This window comes from Lytechinus variegatus, chromosome 13 (assembly GCF_018143015.1).
Source record: "Lytechinus variegatus isolate NC3 chromosome 13, Lvar_3.0, whole genome shotgun sequence".
NCBI classification, from domain to species: Eukaryota; Metazoa; Echinodermata; class Echinoidea; order Temnopleuroida; family Toxopneustidae; genus Lytechinus; species Lytechinus variegatus.
Window position 1 is genome coordinate 31,216,765 of NC_054752.1, and position 26,411 is coordinate 31,243,175.

The 26,411-nt window shown below is 35.8% G+C and overlaps 1 protein-coding gene across 1 annotated transcript in view; it reads left to right on the plus strand.

The window, feature by feature from the left end:
* LOC121426010 (potassium voltage-gated channel subfamily H member 7-like) overlaps positions 1 to 26,151 on the plus strand; it is a 54,081-nt gene extending 27,930 nt beyond the window's left edge. Inside the window, exons 2-10 of the mRNA XM_041622139.1 lie at positions 2,118 to 2,585; positions 3,270 to 3,669; positions 4,074 to 4,273; positions 6,904 to 7,156; positions 7,696 to 7,889; positions 8,960 to 9,083; positions 9,509 to 9,853; positions 13,958 to 14,023; positions 20,506 to 26,151. Of these exons, the coding sequence (XP_041478073.1) occupies positions 2,118 to 2,585; positions 3,270 to 3,669; positions 4,074 to 4,273; positions 6,904 to 7,156; positions 7,696 to 7,889; positions 8,960 to 9,083; positions 9,509 to 9,853; positions 13,958 to 14,023; positions 20,506 to 21,365 (2,910 nt within the window). The 3' untranslated portion in view covers positions 21,366 to 26,151. The remainder of the gene's footprint in view (positions 1 to 2,117; positions 2,586 to 3,269; positions 3,670 to 4,073; positions 4,274 to 6,903; positions 7,157 to 7,695; positions 7,890 to 8,959; positions 9,084 to 9,508; positions 9,854 to 13,957; positions 14,024 to 20,505) is intronic.
* The last annotated feature ends 260 nt before the right edge of the window (positions 26,152 to 26,411 follow it).

Consider the following 26,411-nt stretch of genomic DNA (forward strand, 5'->3'; position numbering starts at 1 on the left):
TAAGCTAAATAAACCTTTTCAATTTTGAGTATATAGAGAGTACAATAATTTTAAATAAAAGTTTCATGATGTTGCTTTATGTTCTCATACATCAGTTTTCAAGAAACTTTATTCTCTCTTTTCTCCCTTATATCTCTTTTGACTTTTCTTTTTTCATAATTAACCTTATACTTTTTTCATAATTAACCTTATACTTTAATGCAGAACAAATTGTTCTTTAATCTTTTTTGTGTGGCTTATCAATATTCATACTTTTTAGCAGGACACCTTTTTCTTTAATAAACTATATTGGGTGCTGATCAAATGCCATATATTCTAGCAGAACATGTATTTCTCTAAACTTTTTTGGTTGCTAATCAACTTTCTTACATTCTGCCATAACACATTTTTCTTCACATTTCTTGGTTGATCAAATTAACATTTTTCTCCTCATTCTACCACATTCCTCAAACTTCTTGTAAAAATTCATTTCTTAGCAACCATAGGCATATAGAATACTGTTTTAATGACATCAACAATTTTATATTTAAACCCCACCACCTGGCCTTCTGATTGTTCTATATTTCTTTATAACATTTTTACTAGGTTTACATAAAATGGTAACTACATAACTAATGTGTAACACCAGAGTGAATAACATGTGACCATAGCTCCATCTGCATAGGGCAATTCATAAGGGCCGTCTGCACCATCCTGAGTTTTCAAATTAGCTCGCTATTTCTGATCTGGCAAATTGTCCCGATCTGAAAAATCTCGAGATTATTTGCAATGCAGACGCAATTATCGTGCTATTTCGTAGGATTAATCTTGAGATTGCAATCCCAAATCAACTTGGGATTATTTGCAAAATAGCGCGCTATTTCACGAATTATCATGCTAATTCGTAGGTGCAGATGCACTCGGGATTATATATAATACAATGCATCGACGCCTCGCTCGTGCAGGAATTGCTCGTCTTGCGATGGTGGAGACGGGGTTTCTTGAATCTCGAGATTAATCGCGAAGAGGGCCGATCAGGCTAAAATCTTGAGATTGGGCAAACTCCGGATGGAGCAGCACCGCCTATATTCACCTTTACTTTGAATACACCAAAGCATTAGAATACATTGACGGCAGACATTTTCTCCATTGATTACTCACTTTGTGACACTAAACAACTTATGTCTATCGTAAATATGGTCTGTTCGTTTAAGAACCAAATGTCAAGCGGAAATTCTTTATTACACGTCATCCACACCATATGCTTTAATTAAGGTATCAACTTTGTATATTTAATCTACCATTATATATGATATGTAATTAACATCTAGCTGTTTTCAGTTTTTACACCATTAAAATAGTATTAAGTACATCTAACATAAAAATATCAATATTTGCAAAATCATAAGAAACTAGTATAAGGTTTATCAATCTTCATACAACCACTGTTCCATTTCATGTACAGTTGTGGATTATTTTATTTTTTATTTTCATTACTATTTAATACTAATGAATATACTTGTTAAATATATTTTTATATTAAAAAAGTTTTTTTTTACAGAACAGATCAAGATTATTGACAAAATATCAGAATCTTAAGTCATAGAAAAATCTTTTAAAAATGACTATGCATGAAAACATGTCATAGTTAACCAAAACTTTCAGTGATGCATTATACACATCAGCCGTAGCTGATCCTTGATGTTGAGAGAAAATGATTATAATTTTCACTGATGTTGACATTACCTCAATCGTTTTACACGTTATGCTATGCATAGTTACAGCAATACCTGAGAGCAGGGACCTGGACACGGGATTATTGTATCGTTACTGGGGGTGTCGAGCATTGTCGCAGCACCCCCAGTAACAATAGATAATCCTCTGTGGCCCGCTCTATGCTTCAGAGTTATCAATCAAAATTTATAGAATTATTGACATGTATATATGTTTTGTATCCATATTTTGAGAGGTATTTTAACACAGTATTTCACTAATTCAAGTACATTGTTTTGATGCATTTTATCTCTTGTAATAACATTTCATTGAATGGTCTAATGTATTTTGTGCCATTTTATTGTCAGTGATACTCCAGAAATATTTTTTGTTATTGATATGTATGATTTGTTTTTATTTTTCAGGTATTATCATTAGGCCCCGATGTGCTTCCAGAGTACAAGCTACAGTCGCCTCGGATCCACAAGTGGACCATCCTCCATTACTCACCCTTCAAAGCCGTCTGGGACTGGGTCATACTCCTCCTGGTCATCTACACGGCCATCATCACCCCCTACAATGCTGCCTTCCTCCTCAAGAAAGACTCCCCCACCCCAACCACCCCGCCCAGCGATGACACCGCCTCCACGTCGACCACGGGTTCAAACAGCGCCAACTACAAGCAGCCGCTCACCATCATCGATCTCATAGTCGACGTCATGTTCATCATAGACATCCTGATCAATTTTCGGACGACATACGTCAACAAGAATGACGAAGTGGTCTCGCATCCCGGCAAGATCGCTGTGCACTATTTTAAGGGCTGGTTTCTTATTGATGTGGTCGCAGCGATTCCATTTGATCTCCTTCTCTTTGGTTCTGAAAGTGATCAGGTAGGTCCAATCACAAAAATCTGTTCAGTTTTTTTTATTATTTAAAAGTATTAATAATTGGCATTTATATAGCGCGTCACTGGATTCAAGCATTCCAAGCAGCCTGTTAGGTGCAAACTTGCTAAACCAACCACAATGACGGTTGTTTCCTACCGGTACCTAATTAGCACCTTGGTGAGAGTGGCAAAGTGTGGATTGATGCCTTGCCAAAGGGCGCTAGGCCATGGTGGGATTCGAACATACGACCCTCTGATAACAAGGCGAGAGTCAGAACCGCTACACCACGGCGCTTCCTTTATGAGTATTACATGTATTTCATCATACAATTATGGCCGGTGCATTTGCAATCCTAGCTTTAGAAGTTATAAATGTATTTACCCCCAACTGTAAACTATATATTGTGCTATGCTATGTTCTTGATGAAGAGATTGGTTTCCAACCAGTGGTTGTTCATAAGGATTCCCTTTAATTTTCCTAATCGATGGCAGGCTAGTCATGGCACAGTCTGCTTCCCTCTGTTTGATGGTCTTTTTAGCATTTTACTGCCCAAAAGCATTTTCAGACAGTCATTGGACATTCTTTTCATAAAAAATATAACATACACCGTAACCATCATCTCTTAGATATAACATTTGTTTCTGTGTCTAAAGTGATGTTTCATTCTCTTCTATTTACACCATGCAGTCAACAACCCTCATAGGCCTTCTCAAAACTGCCCGTCTCCTCCGCCTGGTGCGAGTCGCCAGGAAGCTTGACCGCTACTCGGAGTATGGCGCGGCCGTCCTCCTCCTTCTCATGGCGACCTTTGCCCTCATCGCCCACTGGCTGGCGTGTATCTGGTACGCGATCGGGTCGGCAGAGCGACAGCAACTCGAGCATCAGATAGGGTGGCTGGATCACCTTGCCAACGAGACGCACCAGTATTACGTAGACAATGTCACCAGCAGTGGGCCAACTATCAAATCCAAGTACATCACCGCGCTTTACTTCACGTTCAGCAGTCTGACCAGCGTTGGTTTTGGCAACGTCTCGCCGAACACCAATGCGGAGAAAATCTTCTCAATCTGTGTCATGTTGATAGGATGTAAGTTTGAAATAAATGTAAAATGTTGTGTTGTAGATTCTGATGCATCCAAATGAATGTCTATTAAATATGAAAAATAAATCTTGTTATCTCTGCACCTAAACAAATTTACAAGTAAAATCAATAAAAAACCTAAATTCAATATTGAAGGATAGAAGTGGGTCAATATTATTGTGATACCCCTAAATACGATACAAAGAACTTGTTAGCTGACAGAAAAAATAACTAGTAAAATTTAATAAAATCATATTATGCAATATTGAAGGATTGCAGTGAATTTTTTTTTGTGTGTGTGTGATATTCCCAAATTTAATTAAATAGAATTAATGACTCAAATAAGCCCATTCTAAAATAGGCCTACTATCTCTTTAATTTCACCACCTTCTATTTGTCTCTCCCTCTAGCACTCATGTATGCCAGTATCTTTGGTAACGTTTCTGCCATCATCCAGCGCCTTTACTCCGGCACCGCCCGCTACCACACCCAGATGCTGAGGGTCAAAGAGTTCATCCGGTTCCATCAGATTCCGAACCCCCTACGACAGAGGTTAGAGGAATACTTCCAGCACGCATGGTCGTATACCAATGGAATTGACATGAATATGGTAAATAGATGCTAATCAGATTTGAAAGTGAATATTATTTGCATACATTGTCATGAGTGCCTATTTTTATTATCCATTGTTACGTTCCTTTGTTTTGCAATCTTTTAAATTGATCATATTTTCAAGAAAAAGTATACACTGTAGTATTACAGATACATGTATCTAAAAAAAAATAGAGAATGACTTGGATACCTTTGATAAATTTAAATGTGTATAGTGCACTGTACATGAATTTTTTTGTGCATTGTATCACAAATTGGTTGATTGGTTGACAAGACTGAATGAAACACACCCGATAATTATGTTAAGATATTCAGAAGAAGAAAATGTTAAACTATTTGTTATGTATTGCACAGTTTTATCGGAATATCGGAATTTTACTGGAACGAAAAAAACAAAACAGGAACCCACACACATCGGACGGATTCCAGTATTCCATCCATTACGACCCAGGCCTAATCTTCAGACTATTAGAGAATCTTTCAGCAAATCTGGGATTCGGTCATGCAAACTAGCTAAGCTAAGTAAGGTGAAGGAGTGGTTTGTTTTCATCTCCATGCCGAGGCAATGTTCTGGGGCGCCACTTTGAATTTCATGAGCTTTGAGAAAGGGTCAGATTTCGTCTTCTATTTGTCATGACCTGAGTGCTCCGGAGACGGTTCTCCTCCATTTCGCCTCCACATGGAATGCGCGAAAGGGACGTTAGAGATGATATTGGAGAAAGAGAGCGGGGGATCAATGAGAGAAATATGAGAGGGAGACCTTTTGGAATATTCTGAGGACAGAGAGAAGGGGGGGGGGAGTAGAAAAGGGAGTCAGGAAACCCAGAAAAAACCTTAGAAAATTGTTTGAGAGAGAGGGAGGGAGAGAGATGAAAATAAAATGAAAGAGATAAATCATGCAGCTGAAAATCATTCGAGAGAGAGGGGGAAGGAGATAGACAGACGGAAAGAAACAGACAGAAAGACAGAAAGAAAGAGACAGATATGCAGAGAAATACAGAACAGGACAGAGAGAGACAGGATTTGCAAGAGAGAGAGAGAGTGAGATAATGAAACTAGGTTATAAACAAGTGACATCACTCATGTGTATTAACAAGGAGATTCTGCTGATTTTGGAATCGGTAGAAATGGGTATAAGAGCATCGCACCATGGCTGAGAAAATAAACACTCTTCCGGATTGAATAACAGAAGAGATTTCTCCTCCTAAAAATGCCATCAGACCACTTTCGTTAACGCAACATCCAAATTAAAGGGCCTTTGAATATCATACCCTTGCATGTGTCTTTTTTATAATTTTTTTATTACTAAATTCTATCTTCAAAATTTGATTTGATTTGATAATGATTGCATCATTATCCTTCTGAACACTCTTCTAAGGGATATAGATTATTTGAAGTTAAACTATTTTTTTAATGACTTCTATTTTTCTTTGCACCCCCCCCTCACCTCACACCAAAAAAAAGAAAGATGGTTAGAAAATCATCATCAGGTAGTTCAAAATTTACTTTCATATTTTTTTCTGCTGATTGTTGAGTATAACTAATGTTTTAGCTTTACTCAAAACTTTCTCCAGAAATTGTATATTTTTGCAGGTCTTCCTACATTTTCTCCACATAATTTCTAGATTTTCGTGCCAGCAGCCATCGTGGAAATGTACTTGAGACAACATCTGCATCCAACTCAGATTACAACCTTCCCTCAACAAGAATTCTGCTTTCTAGGTGGCAATTCTGGACTGTCTTGGAGCTGCCTTGTATCCCAATAGGCTTGATAGAGCATTTGCAATTCACAAATATGTTTTCTGATCTGATTACCGGTGTGTTGGCTCAGTTGGTAGAGTGTCCGTCTCACAACCGGGAGGTCGGGGGTTCAAACCCCGGCCGCGTCAGACCGAAAGACGTTAAAAGATGGGAGTTGCTGCTACCCTGTTTGGCGTTCAACGATTAAAGGGATAGAGCCTCGTCAATCTGGCGCTGCACAGTGGCTGCCGGGCCCACGATCAATTGGGCAAAGCAAATTTTCGGAGTATTTCATTTAGTGTCTATTTCGAAAAATAAATTATGGATTTTTATCTTTTCAATCCAGGGCCCCCTTTTACAAAGAGTTACGATTGATCCAATCAATCTCAAATATATGGAAATCCATCATTGTCATAATTTTTTTCTTCAGGCAATTTGCTCAATGTCCATTTAAAACAGAGAAGCATACTGATTTGTCAAGAAAACAGTGGTTGTATGAATATAGGTAATTTCTATGAAATATTTTAAACAAACATATATGTTAGATGTTGATGTTGCTGGCTTTCTGTGGTTGCGATTGATCTGATCAATCGCAACTTTATGTAAGACGGGACCCTGGTCTTAAAGAGTTTTCCAGAATGTCACCACTCCTCAACAAGAATCTTGCTTTCTAGATGACCATTCAAGGATGCTGCAATAGGCTTGATAGAATTTCCTGATCCTTCTTTTCCAGGTCTTGAAGCATTTTCCAAAGTGTCATTCGGGGGCCATTGGCCTGCATTTCATTTTGAATCTTTCCTAAACAAGAATCCTTTTAGGTGGCCATTTCAGGCTACTTCAGAGCTGACTTCTCTTCCAATAGTATATTTTCTGATCCTTCCAATCCAGGTCTTGAAGAGTTTTCCGGAGTGTCTTCAAGCGGACATTTGTCTCCATCTCAATCGGAACCTACTCAACAACAGTCCGGCCTTCAAGGGGGCGAGTCCTGGCTGCCTCAGAGCCCTCTCCATGAAGTTCAAGACGACTCACGCACCGCCGGGTGACACCCTCATCCACCGTGGTGACGTCTTGAGGGCTCTTTACTTTATTTCCAGAGGCTCCATTGAAATTCTAAGAGAAGATGTGGTACTTGCCATCTTAGGTTAGTTCAAAATATCCTTGAAATTTATCTCTTGATATGCCACTGAAATTATTTCTGGGATTAATGTGTATTGTGTGATTTCTATTGGCAACAATGATGTACAGTACATATACAAGTATGTAAGATGTTTGGAAAATACTTTTTTCATTTTTGTAGTATGCATTTATTACCCTTCAAAATTACTTTGTTGAACTATTAAATCTAGATATCTATTTTTGGTAACCTAAAATGATTTGCAAATGATCTGCCTTCACAAATCATCAGTAAAATTTGGACTCAGCTCAAAAGCAATGGGAAATCATATAGGAAAGAAAATCAGAAATTAATTTCGTAAAATTCATGAGAAAAGCAGAAATAAATGTATGTAATGTGAAACAGTCTGATACTGACAGGGTAAATGAACGGAAGTAGTTTAGATATTTATAAAAATAATATGAATAAACAATCTTTGTTGATAAAATTTCCAACAGGTGGAAAAGAATCACATAATAGATTATGACAATTGACTTAATGTTTTTATTGTTTGCTGCAATAAACAGGTAAAGATGATGTGTTCGGGGAGAACATTTGTGAACATGAGATTGTCGGCAAGTCGAAATGCAACGTGCGTGCCCTGACATATTGTGACCTCCACAAGATCCTAAGAGATGACCTTTTGGAAGTCCTTGAGATGTACCCAGAGTTTGCCGAACAGTTCACCAAGAATCTGGAAATAACCTTTGAACTTAGAGACGTAAGTGATCTGGGCATTTTTATCTTGTGTGTTTTGAATATAACTCGCAAGGTGTATATGAGGTTGGCTCATTAAGAGCTGACCCGTTCTCCCAAATCCGAAAATGCGGGATCTGATTTCAAAATTTCTCTTTTATTTAAAACATACCATTTTCTTGCAAAGTGACCTGTTAAAGGAAATTGAAACCCAAAATCTTATACCACATAAGATCTTTGGTAAATACAGGACAATCAAAATGAATTTACTTATATCCCAATCCAATTTCCCAGCATGGAATACCACCTCTACAAATTTGGGCCTCTTCAGGTTCAAAGTCTCTGGATGGCAATCGCCAATTTTGCAAGCCGATAGCCAAAATTGTGACATCAGCGATGAAATCCATCTCTAAGTAGATATATTTGTTTAGATTCTCTTGTACCAATAATGAATACAATATACACACAAGACTCAGAAAACATATTCAAAATTTGTTTAATAATATATCATAGTTCCAAAAAGTGATTTGAGGAGTTTTAATGATAACTTTGACAGCTTTATCTTCAATTTTCCTAATAAGCTTACAAGAGTTAATTGCTGCTTGCTAATTTGCCATGTTGGAGATAAATTTATCATCAAAACTCATCTAAGCATTTGGGTTTCATAATCTTTTAAATAATGAAACCCGTGTTGGAACCTAAACCAAGAACCCTCCCTCCCCCATTCCAACCCCTCATAATCTTAATGCTAGATATGTGTGTAAAGTATGGAGGGTTGTGGCCCATGGGATTAGTCTTCTGACTTTGAAACAGAAGGCAGTGGGTTCGAACCCCATCCATGGCGTAATTTCCTTCAGCAAGGTATTCATCCACATTGTGCTGCACTCGACCCAGGTGATATGAATGGCAACCTGGCAGGAATTTATTCTTTGGAATAAAAGCAGCTGTAAAAGGCTGCGGGGCTCAAGCCAGGGTAATAATATCCAAGACCTTTGGAACCGCATAGGGACGTTATGACAATGTGATATGCCCTATACAAGAACTGCGTTATTATTATTAAAGTAAAGCTTAGAAATAAATGTTTGTATTTTTTAGGAACAAGCTGCATTAGGAAAGGAGCCAGAACCAGAGATTAAATCTTGCAAGATTCCAGAAACAGTACTCCATGATGAAAGAGAAAAGCCAAATGATTTCAAATACCAGCCGAAAAGTGAGATTGGTAGTGTATCTTAACCTTTTCTTGTTACCAGTGTTCTTTTTAATAAGCTGAAGTTTCATAATCACATGTTGGCTATTTATTTCTTTTGATGAGGTAGCTAGTTTAATCTATTACATATTGGTAAATTGATCGAAAAATTGTTGAAATTTGATTTATTTTATTGTTTCCTAGATATTTTGAAATTGTATTATCTCAATTACACATTTATTTACTTGTCAATTAAAAAAAAGTCATAGTAAAATTCTGTAATTTGTATTTCATTCTTGATTAAAAATTTATAGATAAGTTTTGTGAGACAAATCCATGTACTGTATTTGATTTGATTTCTTTCTAAACCACACCTTATGATTATTATCAGCATTCTGTCCTTTTTTAATTTACCTTTGTTTTTATTGATCCATGCTTATTAACTTGTCCACTACCAGGTGTCATTAATAAAGACGCCCAGGCACGGCGGATGAAGTTCGCCCAGAACCAATCCGGTAGCTCCGGCCACAACAGCATCCCGACCCTCGACTCCAGCGACGACGACGAGTGCGGCAGGGGCATCCTCGAGTTCTCGCCCGACATGGCGGGGCGCGACGTTACCCCTGCCCCCGAGATCCTGCAGGGGCACGAGGAGAACCGGAGGAGCGGTGGAGGGGTGGAAGGAGGAGGTGGTGGGGGCAGCCGAGGGGGTAGCTTCAATACGATAGCAGGTATAGATTCGCATTCCTGCTTCCCTTCCTTCAAAGACTGGTTGAATAGGGAGCAACAGGGTAGCGGTCAGGGTAAGAGGATAAACTTGATGTTAACGAGAATCCTGCCAAACCCTCGCTATGCACCAACCAACCTATTGTGGTCTAGTTAGATAGTACCCACGGTTGTCTTACCCCTCAACACCGCACAAGAATCCTTTCTATTAATAGTTCCAAATTAGTACTTATTTATAACCTCACTTTAGCACTCATATAATTTGAGTAAGCACTTATTCATAATTTCAGTTAAGCACTTATGTCCTAATTTTAATGTAGCACTTGTGCTAGTTTTGGTTACCACTTATGTTTTTTCCACCTGTATCATAGCGTCCCCTTTCCTTCGTAAATTGATATCCTATTATGCCAATCTCTAGCACTGTTCTAATTTTGTTAAGTTATATACCATTTATTTTTTATTAGTTACATTATAATTTTATTTCATCTTATGTATTTTTTGAGGGGGAGAGCCCTGGACTCCTGTTACACATGCTTCTTAACATGAACTGTGGGCCGTGTCAATCTCATTCCACCTCCAATGCAGTTCGAGGCATGACTCGGTCCCGCAGTTACATGAGTGAAACACTGAAGTTGACATGATGCTTGCTTACAAATATTTATGAAGTGACATGAGATTTCATCATTGAAAATGATATCACACATACTCTCCAAAATCGTTGAAATGATTATTATTTAAGTCTATTACTATATCTTCTTATAACTGAATTTTGGTATCTATCTTCACTTAATAATAATAATACATTGGATTTATATAGCGCTTAATACATGGCGTTTCTAAGCACTTTACAAAACGATTAAGTAGCATACATTAATAACATTGGACAGTTTGACAAGAAAGAAAGGAAATGTACAGTGTAAAGTATTTTCATATTACAAATTACAAATTAGCTAAGAAAATGGCCTATTCAAGTTGGGAAATACAAAATAATGATAATAATAAAAACAATGACCTTTATTAATTAAATAGTTCAAATGCAATAAGTTAAACAAAAAAATATCAGAAATACAATGACATATAGATTATGTTCGAACAATAAAGCAGTGCAATAGCTAAACATAAACGAGAAATAAAGGAATATTCATTTGATATTGACAAGATTAATTTAAAACTTAAAGGAAGAAGTTTTGAGAGTAGCTTTGAGAAATACTTTCCTACATGATATTCGTTTGTTTTAAAAATATTTTGATGTAGTATTAACTCATTTAATACCCTATTCAACCCCTCAGCTCTCTTTCTCTCTTGACCCATTTGGTTATAAATTTGACTTTTTCTTTTGTGAGCCCCTTTAACCCCCAAATCTAAACGTGATAGATACCAAGAGGTTTTTTTTTATCTACATATTTATTTTTCAGTCTTTCAAATAAAACTTATATAATCATCATGATCTATCTCTTTATCCTTTTCATAAATATTCTAATCTAGTGCTTTAGAGGCCAAAATTTTACATACACCCATGGAATTCAGTAAAATTTGTAAAATTGTAAAATTTACTATATCTTCAGAAATATAAATATTACCATGACGAATTTGGTATCAAATGAAATAGTGTATTAGGTTCTTTCACATGATTGGGATGCCGTTGGGATTAAAGTATATATCAGGTGGAATTTTCTTTGGAGAAAAAGAGTAATATTCGTGCCAAATGTATTCTATTGTTTGATATTATATTTTCAAACATCGTTTCATAGAAATATAGAAATGTCAAATCTATGATTTAGATAACATTTTATATCATATGTCACCACTGAATAAAAAAGTGTAATCTGAAATGTTTGTGTTGAGAAGTAACTAGTTTGTCAAGTTTTTATTTTTAATTTGTTTAAATATGAAGATTTTTTGGGAAAAAACAACACCTAAATATTTGTCAGCTCCTGATGGCAAAGCAATGTGATGAAGGGGCATGATACAACAGAGCTTCCAAGTATATGTTGTACTGAATATCAGTATTTAGTACTGAAAAGTGAGAAGAATACTGATAGTTTCATGTAAAATACTGATTTCTAAAGTTTCAGTTGTATGTGTGGTCCTATGGTATTTTTTGAAAATACTGATTTCCTCACCAAAATACTGATTTTTAGCTTCAAAATACTGGAACGTTCATTTTCGCGTTGGCAGCTCTGATGTAATTTACCCATTTTTTTTATATATCAAATTCGTCATGATAACACAAATATTTCTTGAGATGCAGTAAATTTTATGTTTGGCAAGTGTCATCTTTTCTTTGAATTTCCTGGTTGTATATAAATTTCTGGCCTCAACTGTATGTCATTGACCTAACAAGTAACAAAATTAATTGATATCTTATGAACAGCATATATATATATACTTGACAAAGCATGTCTTATCTAAAGTTTATAACTTTATTTTTAACAATACATGCACATCACCCTAATGACTCACCAGCACAGTCCAAAATATATACTTTTTTATACACTTCTCCATTATTCATGTAATCCAAATATATATTTCTTGGTACAGTGTAGTTTGTGAAGATATATAATTAATTTAACGCTTCCCCTTATAATCCTGCCTAATAGAATCCTTGACATACCTTCCCTTAATTGCCTTTATTTGCACATGTTTTATATGACTGACATGGATTGCATGATTCTTGCACTATTGACTATGCATTGTAATTTAATTGTTATGTCTATTTTATCTTATTATCAGACATGTAGCATTTGATTTGAAATGCTATTACCATCTTTATTTTATTTTTTTTATTTGAGAATTACCTTTCTTTATTTTAGTTGTTTATTGAGTTACATGTATGCACATTCTTATGAATGGCAAGCCCAGTCAGTTTGTGAGAAAAAAATATGGCGAAATTATATGCAAGCTTGATATTTTGGCACTTCATAATTCTTCTCAATCATAAAGGCATGCATACCCTTGACAGCATTCATGGAATCCTAGATTTTGATTGGTTGTTGAGAGAAGGTGTCATGGTAGTTACCATTTGTTGACAAAGTTATAACATTGAAGTGTTATGCAATAGGCTCATGAGAACTTAGACAGAACTTAAGCATACTCTGCATTTCATAACTAAGCATTAGGAATGCTGTGCTTCATATACTCATGAATGGTATAGTCTTATTTGTATCAGTGCTTGCCTGCACATATCATACTCAATTCTACTTTATCTTGTATTTTCAGCATGAATTTTAGAATTCCATTCTCTTATTTTCAACCTATTGCATTTCTGCCTTCTATTCAATTCATACACCAAGTTTCTTTTCTTTAGTAGAAAATATATATATCATTTTGCTATTTTTTAAGTCAATCTAGAAAACAAGTTTCCTATAAAATTTATTACTATAATTATAGAAAGACGATGTATCCATTTACAAAAAGTGCAAAATGCCTGTTATAGACAACCCAAAATGAACTATTGTTTCATGGACTTTATATATTATAATAGCTATTTTGCAAGAATATTATTTCATTTAGAGGGGGACATCAATAATTCTGCGATAATTTTCCAAGTCCCACCAAATATTTCATAAGCCCGTATAGCTTGGGGAGGGTAAGGCTTGGGATTGGCTTTGACTTGTTTTACAGAGCTACCAAGTCTCACGCATTATGCGTGAGACTCAAGCATTTTGGACTCTTGTTCATCCCCTCAAATCTCTGTCTCACGCAACTATCACAGCCTATCCCCATATACATTGTACACAATGTCTATGATCTCACTCAGATTCACAGAAAATATCACGCATAGCTGGTCTTTGAACTTGGCATCTCTGGTTTTATTAGATGAAGACAGTATCACTATTCTCAGTTTCCCACCATAAGCTCATTCATGACCTGGAGGAGGGAAGGAGATGGGTTCACTTTAAAACTTGACAACCCCATGTATTCCATCCCTTAATTGGAAAGGCGGGGGAAGGGTGCTTTATTTGTCATTTGCTTGACACACTCTCACTTCATACTTGTAATTAAATAAAATATGTCACCTTTTGAATCTATGTCATATCATAGTGGGACCCTATAAACTTTAGGGTTATAGATAACATATTTCTTTCATTACTACTTTAATTTACTTATTTTATTCACCTCATACCACCAATGATTTTGTGAGAATTTAATCACTTTATTTATTTTTTGCACTCCTAAAGATGAAAGGATACAGCTGATTCCTCTTGATATTGCACAAACTTCACCAGCTTCAATAGAATCTAGAGGTAGAATTCTTGTTCTAATATCAAAACACATATGACTTTTTTTTATTAGATTCCACATTTTTAGATTTGCCCCGTCAACTTTTGATGCAGAATCCTTGCGTCATGCCGATTATGATGTAAAAGAGAAGGCCAGTATTGTTCAAAGATATAAAAACAAATGTTTAAAGTTAAATCATCGTAAAAATCCTTCAATTGGCATTCCATGGAAATGATTTTCATATACAAAGGGTTAATTTTATTTTACGTAGAAATGAAGGGTTGATATGGGCAGGCAAGCATGTTGAAATAAGTCCATTGAATATGGCCCCCTAGGACTTGTTGCACCTGTTTCATTCAATTAAGAACCTGTTGCACTCAACTTACCATTGATTGTAACTTTGTCATCAGTGTCAACTACCTTAGAAAGCTTGATTCTGGTTGGCTGTTTGCATTATTACGATCATGGTCACTATTATTGTTGGTTTTATGATCATTGGTCAATTTCATGCAGTGAGTTCTTATTAGCATGATAATTGTACATGCACACTGGCAACAAGATTGACAATAAAGGACGGCTAAGCAATCATCATGGCACAATTATTAATGAAAATCATTGTTTATTTGTTTAGGCAAAGCTTGCCTTGTTTAGTTAGAATCATTAATTTTTGTCTCACCTGCGAAGCAGAGTGAGACTATAGGCGCCGCTTTTCCGAAGGCGGCGGCGGCGGCGTCAACATCAAATCTTAACCTGAGGTTAAGTTTTTGAAATGACGTCATAACTTAGAAAGTATATGGACCTAGTTAATAAAACTTGGCCATAAGGTTAAACAAGTATTACTGAACATCCTATTAGAGTTTCATGTCACATGACCAAGGTCAAAGGTCATTTAGGGTCAATGAACTTAGACCATGTTGGAGGAATCAACATCGAAATCTTAACCTGAGGTTAAGTTTTTGAAATGTCATCATAACTTAGAAAATATATGGACCTAGTTCATGAAACTTGGACATAAGGTTAATCAAGTATCACTGAACATCCTGCACAAGTTTCACGTCACATGACCAAGGTCAAAGGTCATTTAGGGTCAATGAACTTTGGCCGAATTGCGGATATCTGTTGAATTCCCATCATAACTTTGAAAGTTTATGGATCTGATTCATGAAACTTGGACATAATAGTAATCAAGCATCACTGAACATCCTGCATGAGTTTCACGTCACATGACCAAGGTCAAAGGTTATTTAGGGTCAATGAACTTTGGCCGAATTGCGGATATCTGTTGAATTCCCATCATAACTTTAAAAGTTTATGGATCTGATTCATGAAACTTGGACATAAGGTTAATCAAGTATCACTGAACATCCTGCATGAGTTTCACGTCACATGACCAAGGTCAAAGGTCATTTAGGGTCAATGAACTTTGGCCGAATTGGGGATATCTGTTGAATTCCCATCATAACTTTGAAAGTTTATGGATCTGATTCATGAAACTTGGACATAATAGTAATCAAGCATCACTGAAAATTTTGTGCAAGTTTCAGGTCTCATGATTAAGGTCAAAGGTCATTTAGGGTCAATGAACTTTGGCCGAATCGGGGGTATCTGTTGAATTACCATCATAACTTTGAAAGTTTATTGGTCTAGTTCATTAAACTTGGACATTAGAGTAATCAAGTATCACTGAACATCCTGTGCGCGTTTCAGGTCACATGACCAAGGTCAAAGGTCAATGAACTTTGGCCGAAGTGGGTGTATCTGTTGAATTACCATCATAACTTTGAAAGTTTATGGATCTGATTCATGAAACTTGGACATAATAGTAATCAAGCATCACTGAAAATTTTGTGCAAGTTTCAGGTCTCATGATTAAGGTCAAAGGTCATTTAGGGTCAATGAACTTTGGCCGAATCGGGGGTATCTGTTGAATTACCATCATAACTTTGAAAGTTTATTGGTCTAGTTCATTAAACTTGGACATTAGAGTAATCAAGTATCACTGAACATCCTGTGCGCGTTTCAGGTCACATGACCAAGGTCAAAGGTCAATGAACTTTGGCCGAAGTGGGTGTATCTGTTGAATTACCATCATAACTTTGAAAGTTTATGGATGTGATTCATGAAACTTGTACATAAGAGTAATCAAGTATCACTGAACATCCTGTTCGAGATTCAGGTCACATGATCAATGTCAAAGGTCATGTAAGGTCAATGAACTTTGGCCATGTTGGGTTTTTGTTGAATAACCATCACATCTCTGTAAGTTTATGGGTCTAGTTCATTAAAAGTGGACATAAGAGTAACCATGTATCACTGAACATCTTGTGCGAGTTAGAGTAGTATTCAAAGTCAGCACTGCTGCTATATTGAACCGCGTGATGCAGGTGAGACGGCCAGAGGCATTCCACTTGTTATTCTTTATCTTTAGTGAATTACAAAGAGAGTTTAGACCCAAGGCTCAACTTACAAACCCAAAATAAGCCTGCCAAAATGGATTCTTATTCATTTTCATTTATTGAAAAAGTAGATCCTTATTTTGATCTTGAAGTAAGGCCCACTTAGTCAGGCAGCATATGTCATGATTTACCGGCTACTTCGACAAATTGGCTAAGTCTGATTTTTCACTTTTATGTGATTGGTGACATCACAAGGATCAACTTTCAACTTGGTGACAAATTTCTAATGGTCATCTTGACCATGTGAGGGGTCAAAATGGGGTCAATTTTTGGAATTGCCCCGATTGTGTCGAGTTATACATCGAATTGTTTGTCTGGTTATACTGAACAAAAAAGTGTACACAATCATATACTCTTGACCTCCCGTAAAAAAGTTATGATCGGAAATAGCAAAAGGTCAACGAACTTTTGTTACATTGTATATATGGCAAATTACACTGAAGGTGTTAAGAAAGCTATTTTCCGGGGGGTTCTTTCTTTTCTTTTTCATGTTTGTCCTTGTTTGAATTTTCGATTTTAATAAGTTCACCTTCAGAGGTCCTTATCCAGAAAATATTAGGGTCAAGACAAGGTCAGGGAAAGGTCAAAAGGTCAACATGTAGCTAAAATACACTAAACGCGACTAGAATCGTAGAAGTCTCATTTTTTATGGGTTCTTTATTTTGAAAAGTTTGTATCTATAACATTAAACAAATTAAGATGCTTATTTAGGAACAAAATAGATTAACATTAACAGAGATAGACGTCGAATGCGTTTAGTGTGGTATCATGGTATTGCAGGAATACTTTGAAACAACTTGACAAACCCTTATTCCCTTAAAATCTTATCATCTTCATGATGTAATAAGTGCAACCAGCTCTTTCCGAGTTTTTTAAGGAAATCAATTTAAGTTCAATTCATTTTTAATTTAGTCTTTGATATGCAAAGAAACATTTCCTTCATTGCTTTGTCAGAATATTTCAATCAACAGAAATTATTGTATTGTAGTAGGGTATACGTGTAATAGTTAACAGAATAAACATCGATTGATCAGTGCCCCAGCTCCTAAGAAAGATGCATAACATTTCATTTGGATTAACTTAAGAATAATATTATGAGGTTTGGATTGAGGATGATATTTTAAGTTGGGCTCCAATGGCTCCTTAATTAATTCAAAATGTGTGACGGTTATATTATTTCTGACAAAGAGGCAACATCATGCAGGCATGCGTATTGTAGAAGTGTATGTCAATTATGCAGATGTGATATTCTGACCATTACTCGATCTCTGGAGCCAAGAAGGACTACACAATTCTGGTGTAGTGCTGTTCTGAGCTAATCATCGGGGGCCGCTTTTGCATATTGTAAAGAGAAATTTATAGATTTCGTGCATACTTTTGGTCAATTATTATGTATCTTTCAGTAAAAAATATGCAAGTTTTAACAATTTCTGGGGGCCGCTGCCACCTCCGCCCGCTGCGGCATGGCCGTGGTTTACTTCAATGAAATTTGATGTGATTATTCTTTCTGGCAACATCCAGGTAGTTCACAAAGTAGGAGAAAAAAAACGACAAAAGAACAATCAGCATCTATGCATATCACTATCGTGAGAACAGGTATTAAGTTTAGATTCACGTTGTATGCTCTGGAAAAAACCCCTTGATAAACCCTTGATAAAATAGTAGGCCTAAAAGCCGTGTTAATGACAGCACAATCATAAATATTTTTCAGTCCTTTTTGGCTCCAGAAATGGTCAGAATATATCAAATCAGCATAATGGACAATAACGACTACAATGAGCATGCCTGAAACATGTTGCCTCTTTGTTAGAAATAATATAACCGTCACTCGTTGCAATTAATCAAGGAACAATTTGAGCCCAACTTATCATATCATCCTCAATCCTAACCTCATTATCTTATTCGTAAGTTAAGTCAAATAAGATGTTGGGCATCTTTCTTTGGAGTTGGGAGCACTGATCAATCGACATGATCGATGTGTTTATTAGCATAGTATTACACATATACCCCAGTACATTACAATATTTTCTGTTGATTAAAATATTCTGTACAAAGCAAATGGATGAAATGTTACTTTACATATCAAAGACCGGTAAATTGGAAATGAAAAGAACTTGAATTGAGTTCCTAAATCAAGCAACTCGGAAAGAGCTGGTTGCACTTATAACGTCATGAAGATGATACGATTTTTATAGGTTTTGTCAAGTCGTTTCAAGGTATTCCTGCAATAAACCATGATACCACACTCAAACTATTCGACGTCTATCACTGTTTATCTATTTTGTTCCTAAATGAGCACATTTTACCCCCTTTTTATCTCATGGATAATGCCTTCTTAGAGACTTTTCAAAATGAAGAACCTACTCTTAAATTCAAACCGCTTTAGTGTATTTTGGCTACCAATTAAAGCTTGTTGACCTCTTGACCTTTCCCTGACCTTGTCTTGACCCCTAATATCTTCTGGATTACGACTTCTGAAGATAAACTTATTAAAATAAAAAAAATTAAAAAGTACACACATGCAAAACAGAAAAAAACGAAAATATTAGCTTTTTATCACCTTCAGTGTAATTTGCCATAATACAATGTTTGCCATAATACAATGTAACGAAAGTTCGTTGACCTCTTGACATTTCCGGGCATAACTTGTTAATGGGAGGTCAATAGTATATGGTTGTGTACACTTTTTTGTTCGGTATAGCCAGACAAACAATTTGATATATGACTCAATACAATCGGGGCAATTCCAAAAATTGACCCCTATTGACCCAATTTTGACCCCTCACATGGTCAAGATGACCATTAGAAATTTGTCACCAAGTTGGAAGTTCTTCCTTATGATGTCACCAATCACATAAAAGTGAAAAATCAGACTTAGCCAATTTTTCGAAGTAGATGACATATGCTGCCTGACTAATTGCTATTGATCAACTATTAGAATCAGGTTTATTACCCCGCTCTAAAAACTGGAATGTTTAATGAGCAATTGAAAGGTTCGAGGAGTGACTACCTTTTCCAAATGTTGCATTAACCACGTACTTTAGATGGTTCAATCCAACATTAAATTTTTTAGAGTCAGCTTTATGCAAGTTTGGATATAACATTTAGAAAGGTTTTCACTCCTCCCGCCTTTTAATTGCCGATTTAACGTTTCAGGTTTTAGCGTGCCGATTCAAAGTAGAAAAGTTTATTGCGAGATTCAAAGTAAAAGGAAAAGATAAGTTTCGAAGTTTATCGTTCACATCAGCATGAAATGTTCATACTGTGCAAGATCTTTTGAAATTCTCAGCAGTCTTAAAGGTCAAGTCCACCCCCAAAAATGTTGATTTGAATCAATAGAGAAAAATCCAACATGCATAACATAGAAGATTTCGGATGTAAAATTATAAAGCTATGACATTTTAAGGTTTCGCTTATTTTTCACGAAACAGTTATATGAACTAGTCGTTTTCATGCAAATGAGAGAGTTGATGTCGCTCAATCACTATTTCTTTTTCTATTGTTTGAATTACACAATATTTCAATTTTTACAAATTAGACTAGAGGGATCAACTTGATTGAACAATAAAATCTTAAAATGGTAATTCAACATGTTCAGAGAGAAATAATTTTTTTTTCACTTGACAATGAGTGGAAAATTAGAATATTTCATGAAAGAACATACAAAAGATATTGTGAATTGGTGACATCATCAGTTCCCTCATTTGCATACAGCACAGCATATGCACATAACAATTTTTTGGAATTAAGCCAAATTTAAAATTGTCATATCTTTCTTATAATACATCCGATTTTGATGAAATTTTCAGTGTTATGCTTGTTTGATTTTTCTCTTTTTATTCAAAACAACTTTTTGGTGGGGTGGATTTGTCCTTTATGATTTATGTCCTTTAATTGATTTGTACGTCATGATTTCATGACTTGTTTTTTTTTCACAGATTGTGTCGTGTGTTAGCTTCTTCCAACTTATTATCGGTTTTGAGCTAACAAGCAGGATTTTAAATTTCATATTTCCTAATATTTTTTGTTCTATTTCATCTTATTTGTAGGTGCATTAGCGGGAGTCAACAATATAGTGAATGCTGTTACGGGTACCAGAGGGGCGAGTCCAGACTCATCCCCGATCATGAAGCGAAAAGCACGGCATTATTCCAATAACCAGAACGGGAAGAATGGCCAAAGAGGTTCTCAACAACCTGATATTATTGTAGAAGATGTGAGCAGTTTTGTATCTAATCCCGATATCGAGAGGCGGTTAGATGACCTTCAGCGTCAGATGAATCGCTTGGAGGTGAAGGTGACGGGGGACATGAACTCTATTTTGGACATTCTGCACAGGATGCATCAGATGTACGCATCGCCCCCGCAGCTGCTGCCGAGTCGCGTCAGGCAGCAACGTCCGGCCCTCCCCCGCATGCGCTCGGCTCCCTCGCACCCCCATACCTCGCATAGTTCCAGTTCCCCAGAAAGGAGCATCCTTAAAACCCACAGCACGGACTTCCCCGCTCCCCCGCACAGCAAGAGCAGCTCAAGGCATGCACGAACTTCGGCTCGAAGTGAGCCCTCGTTGACGGGGAGCGGAGGAATAGGAAGGCTGCCCCAGGATCGAGACGGACGCGATGGAGGCGTGTCGTCTCTGGATAGTCCAGAATCGGTGGAAGATGGCCCCGTCAGCAGGCGGAGACCTAAACCTCCCGAAAGCTTGATCCTATCATCGTTGTCAGATGTCTCTGTAGATAGTCATAGTAGTATACACTCGGAGGAGGCTCCTGTCTCCTCACCCCTCTTCACTCAATCTGCCCACATACCAAAGAGCAGCTCCATGCCGGCATCCAGCTCCACCAGGATCTCATGGAATGGAGCTGACGGAGACTCCACCAGTCCACCAATCAGGAATACAGATGTATAGCCAACCTGCAGGTCATGGTCCCGATTGACCAATGAGGCGCCCTGTTACAACACCCAGAATCATGGTTGTAGCTGACCCAACAGCATCCTGATTGCAGAGTGACTGTAGTTCTTGATCAACGCTTGCCAATCAGCACCTTTGATGTATAGCCAACCCGTAGGTTATGTTTGACCAATGCTGAACTTCAATGTGGCATCCAGAATCCTAGTTAAACTTGGACATACAGGTGCCATTCAGGTTCATGATCCAAACCACGGTCATGGTTGTAGCTGACAAGTTAGAAAAGCAGACCTATTTATGGGGTAGCAATTGACCAAGAGAAGCAATGATTGTATTGGCAAAAGCATTGAGGAATATGAAGATGTGTTCTGTAACACCATCCAAGATCTTCAATTGAATTGGTGTTTTAACCATTGTGATAAGAATATCTATGCTATATGAAGCTGCATTGAAAAGACACATCTTTTTCTTGGTTTATACTATGAAATTGATTATTTCTTGTGATATAAAAGTAAAGAGTTGGATTTTGTGTCAATATGGAATGCTTGGAAAAGTCAATCATTGAAGCAGTGATTATTCGGAAGGGGAGACATGTTGCTACTGGGGTAACAAACCTTGTTTGTTAAAAAAAGAGGAATATTTGAATGGGTGAGTGAAAAAAAAAGCTGACATTATATTGTATCAGATTGAAGAGAATTCTGTTTTAGGTGGTTTGATGGCTACAGTTTTGAAGAGAGAGAGAAATGGGATCCAAATTCATGATTATTAAAACACAGAAGTGACTTCCCAGAAAACTCGGAATACATAAAAGGTTTTATCACAGTTCAAGCTTCATTTTAGGGTCAGTGCTGTAAAGGTTGACTCATCACCAACACCAAATGGTCCACACTGAACTTGGAATCTCCCATGGTATTTGCCCTGCATCATGGCTGTGTCACCCAGTTACATGCTAGAATACTCCCCAGGGAGTGGAGGCTGTGTATACACTGTACTTGGGTAGGTCTGATTGGGTGTTGATGACTTAGGTGATGATAATCGGTTAGTGCTTAGACAGTATGATTATTATTGTTAAAGATATAGAGCTAAACACGTGTTATGCGAGAGCAAAAGAGTAGAAAAAAAGGGACAAAGAAATCAGAAATCTTCGCTTGATGGCTATTGTTAAAAAGGAAATGTTTGGCCAGTATTAAAGTTTGATATATTACAGGTTCCAAGCTGGTAATTTACTGGAAGGTGTATATTCTTAAAGGAAATGGATAATTAGGAATGGTGAAGAATGTAAAGAAAGTGAATAATGTACAAATTGCTGACTAGTTGAATGGTCTTGTATTCTATAGATGAAAGAGAAAAATAAATACATTTTCCAAAGAGCAGTACATTTAAAATTATTACCTAGTGGACATTATGATGGGTCCCAGTTCTCTGTGTGATTATGAAAAGATACAATTTTCTCATAATTGGGAGAGTACATAATATTTTAATGAATTTCAATGAATTATTTTCAGAAAATTAGCATTTTTTATTCTAAAAAGAGAAAGAAAATATGAGAACGCATTGCAAGACAAAAATGAAATTAAATCTACCATAGACCTGCAGAAAATTTTATCGAACCAATGTCGGCCGGAATTTATGTACTACAGAATGCACTCATATCGATCACTTCACTCTCTCTTTTTTAAATTTAACATATTTTATTTCTAATTATCGCTTGGTCATGAAAATTTGTGTATGTCACCAATGAACATAAAAGTTAAGCGTACTGGAGAACGTGGAATTTGCAATCTGGAAAATTAAAAAAATTGGGGACCCTAACAGTGTTGAATATATCCTGTGGATATATAAGAAGGAAAGGAAAGCTTTACATGTGCATAGCTGCCAATTTAAGAGCCACATTGCTTAAAGGATAAATCTCATGTGCTAGTTACATATAATTTTTACATTTTAATTTCAGTTCCATATTTTCTGTGATTTAAACCATATTGGTATAAAACTAAATTTGACATTCATGATACTTTGATCTCTCACCCAAATAATTATTAAACCTAAATAAGTTTTGTCTCTGTATGTTTTGAACCATTATGATCAATTTGTCTTTCTTATGAAAAAGTAGGTTTTCATTCTATTTTAGTCGTAGGTATTTTACGATGATTTATTTTCATAGCATATTGATCCTTAAATCGGAAGATTTACAATATGATGCGCCATTCATTGATTGCAGTGGACAGGCCAAAATTCACAATGCCTCATAGGAAAAAGTCGACATCTGTTGTGCGCACTAGTACTATAGTGCATGCATGCATGCGATTATTCAGCGCTGGCCGACGCGGCTTGACCGGATATGCTGTATACTAGTCCAGGATGTGTAATGGAAATGTACATGCATATTTCTAACCATTTTTGGTGGATCCTTGCCATATGGTTTTCATTTTTGAAGCATCAAAGTCACATTATAGTACACTGGAACCGTGCGCTGCCTGCGCCTGATGTCCCCGAAGTTAGAAATTTGGCCTGTTCACCATAACTGATAGATAGCGCACCATATCGTCAATCCACCGAATTCTAGAATAATGAATCCTTTATGGTTGTGCCATATGTATTCCCATTCAGATGTTTTGATTATTCAGAGAAATTAGGTGTTTTACATTCCTTCCACGTTTTATATGTTACATGTTTTATGTTTTTATGTTTTTCAAAGATAATCCCAATTCGTATTAACTATATGTCAAATATTGACATTATTGAAAATGATGTCTTTCCCCATTTATGCAGGATATATTTCAGTTTGTTCATGAGATCACAAATCTTTCTTACTTTTCATCTTTAGAGAAAATGGCTGGTTTAATTTCAACTTGAGTTTTACTTAAACTGTGTGGTATTTATTTTATAATTTTGAGTATCATTATGAGCTGTGAGCCAAGTTTTTTTTTAGCATACCGGGCACTAAAAAAAAGAGAAAACAATAAATGTATAGTCTGGGAATGATAACTGTGATATTTTCCTGCACTATTTCAAGCGTTAAGACAAAAACCTAATCAACCGAGAGTAAAGAACGCACTGAAAGCTATAAAACATTAAAGGTCAATAAGACATAGTTGGCTTCCCATAAGTGTAGCTTACATTGAACCAGAGTTCAGAATATAAACTTGTAAGTCAGTGAATACTGTCTTGTAATTTATCATTGATGGTTTAGTACATAATAATTATCAAATATTTTTCATCAGTAATTAATTATAAATCATAAACCAAGTATGTCTGATTTAATGATGCCTGAAACAGCGCTCAATTGTTCTAGTTTTGCCTTTGAAAAATCAATTCATGTTTAAAGAAGCCAGCTGTGTGCAATCTGCTTTGGAGATATATTCTGATTTGAATATTCAGCATATTATTGAGATAACATATATATCAAATGACTTGAATAATTGTCATATATATCTGTATTGCGCTACATTTTAACATGCCATTCAACTTAAAGTTATGAATAAACTATGTATTTTTATTCACAAGTACATGTACATAAATACTATTTGAAGAATGAAATCGCTGTGTGTATTTTATTGGATTCATGCCACTCATACCATTAATTGTCTGAACTGTTCAGAGCACATATACCTTGCGAAAGGTTGTGCTGGCATATACATTGTGATGTAGCATTACGTGTGATTATTCTCAATGGAAAAAAATATTTTACACAGCATATATGTATATTGCAATGCAAATTTGCTGATCACTGATCTCCTGAAGTGTCCAACCATGTAATCGTGACTCAAAATTCATTGAATCTTTTCAAGAATTTTCACAGATACGTACTGTAACAACAAGAATACATATCTAACATTTTGCATATTTAACCAACTGAAATTTGTCTTTAAGTTTAACTATGTTTGAAAATGAAAAAAAAACCTCCATAAAATATAACTTTTGAATATTAATATACCATTTACTTGAAGTATAATATTAGTGCAGTCTTACTGTTTTCATTTTTTATTGTGGGGGGATATATAACCCTTAATTTGTATTTCTAAGTAATATATTGAAACTTCTGTCCTGTAAATGAATGTAAAAATTAGTGGCAGAATTTATCCCGTTTCAGATTCAGAAAGAGGAAATAGTGCATGAATAACATCGCAATGCAAAGCTCAGAAATATGTTTGCGTACTACAGTGTAAGTCAATGTGGTATGAGGCGTCAATATTTTTACAGAGGCAAACTACTATAATTATGACAAAAAACACATTGCACAATGTTGTTTAAGCCCATCACACTAACAGAAAGTTGTTTAAAGTTTTTATCAATTGTCAAACTTTTTCAAATTGTTTAAACTTTTTAAAAGTATTTGTTCAAAACTTTAAAAAATTGTTTAAAACTTTAAAGTTCAAAGATTCAAATTAATGTTTAGAGCTTTGAGCATGAGTTGTTAGAGTGATGGTCTTAAACAACATTCTTAAAATCTAAACAGTATCTATTCAGAGTTGCATGGACAAACTCATGATATCATTCAACATGACTCATGATATCATAATCAAATCTTAACAGGACCTTTGTCCATACAACTGTTGACCTTTTTTACAGCTTGAAGCATATGCACAATTATTGGAATAAGTGGTTCAAATCGCTTGAATTCTGTACAAAGCTTTGGTCGTCATTGTTACTCAAACACATCTAAGTGTGATGTATCGATGCCATGCTTCAGTATGTAATATCCTGCTGATGTTATGTTATTGAAGATATATTTATTCAATTATCATTGTGATAAGTCGAGCATTATGCGTTTTGTATTTTACATGTACTTATAATATCAAAAAGGAATACAAGCAATTTTATAACATTATATAAAGTGTGTGAAATTTTGCTAATGGCAGAAAACAGTTGTTTCATAGTGTATATTATGTATTTGAAATACATGTTTTAATTATTGCAAACTGTCACTTAAGCTCAATATAGCACCTTTTGAGATTATTGGTATTTCCATGTTAGTGATTCAATTACATTAAAAATAAAATGGCAGTGTCTGGCTTGTTGAAAATATTTTTAAAATGCCATATTATT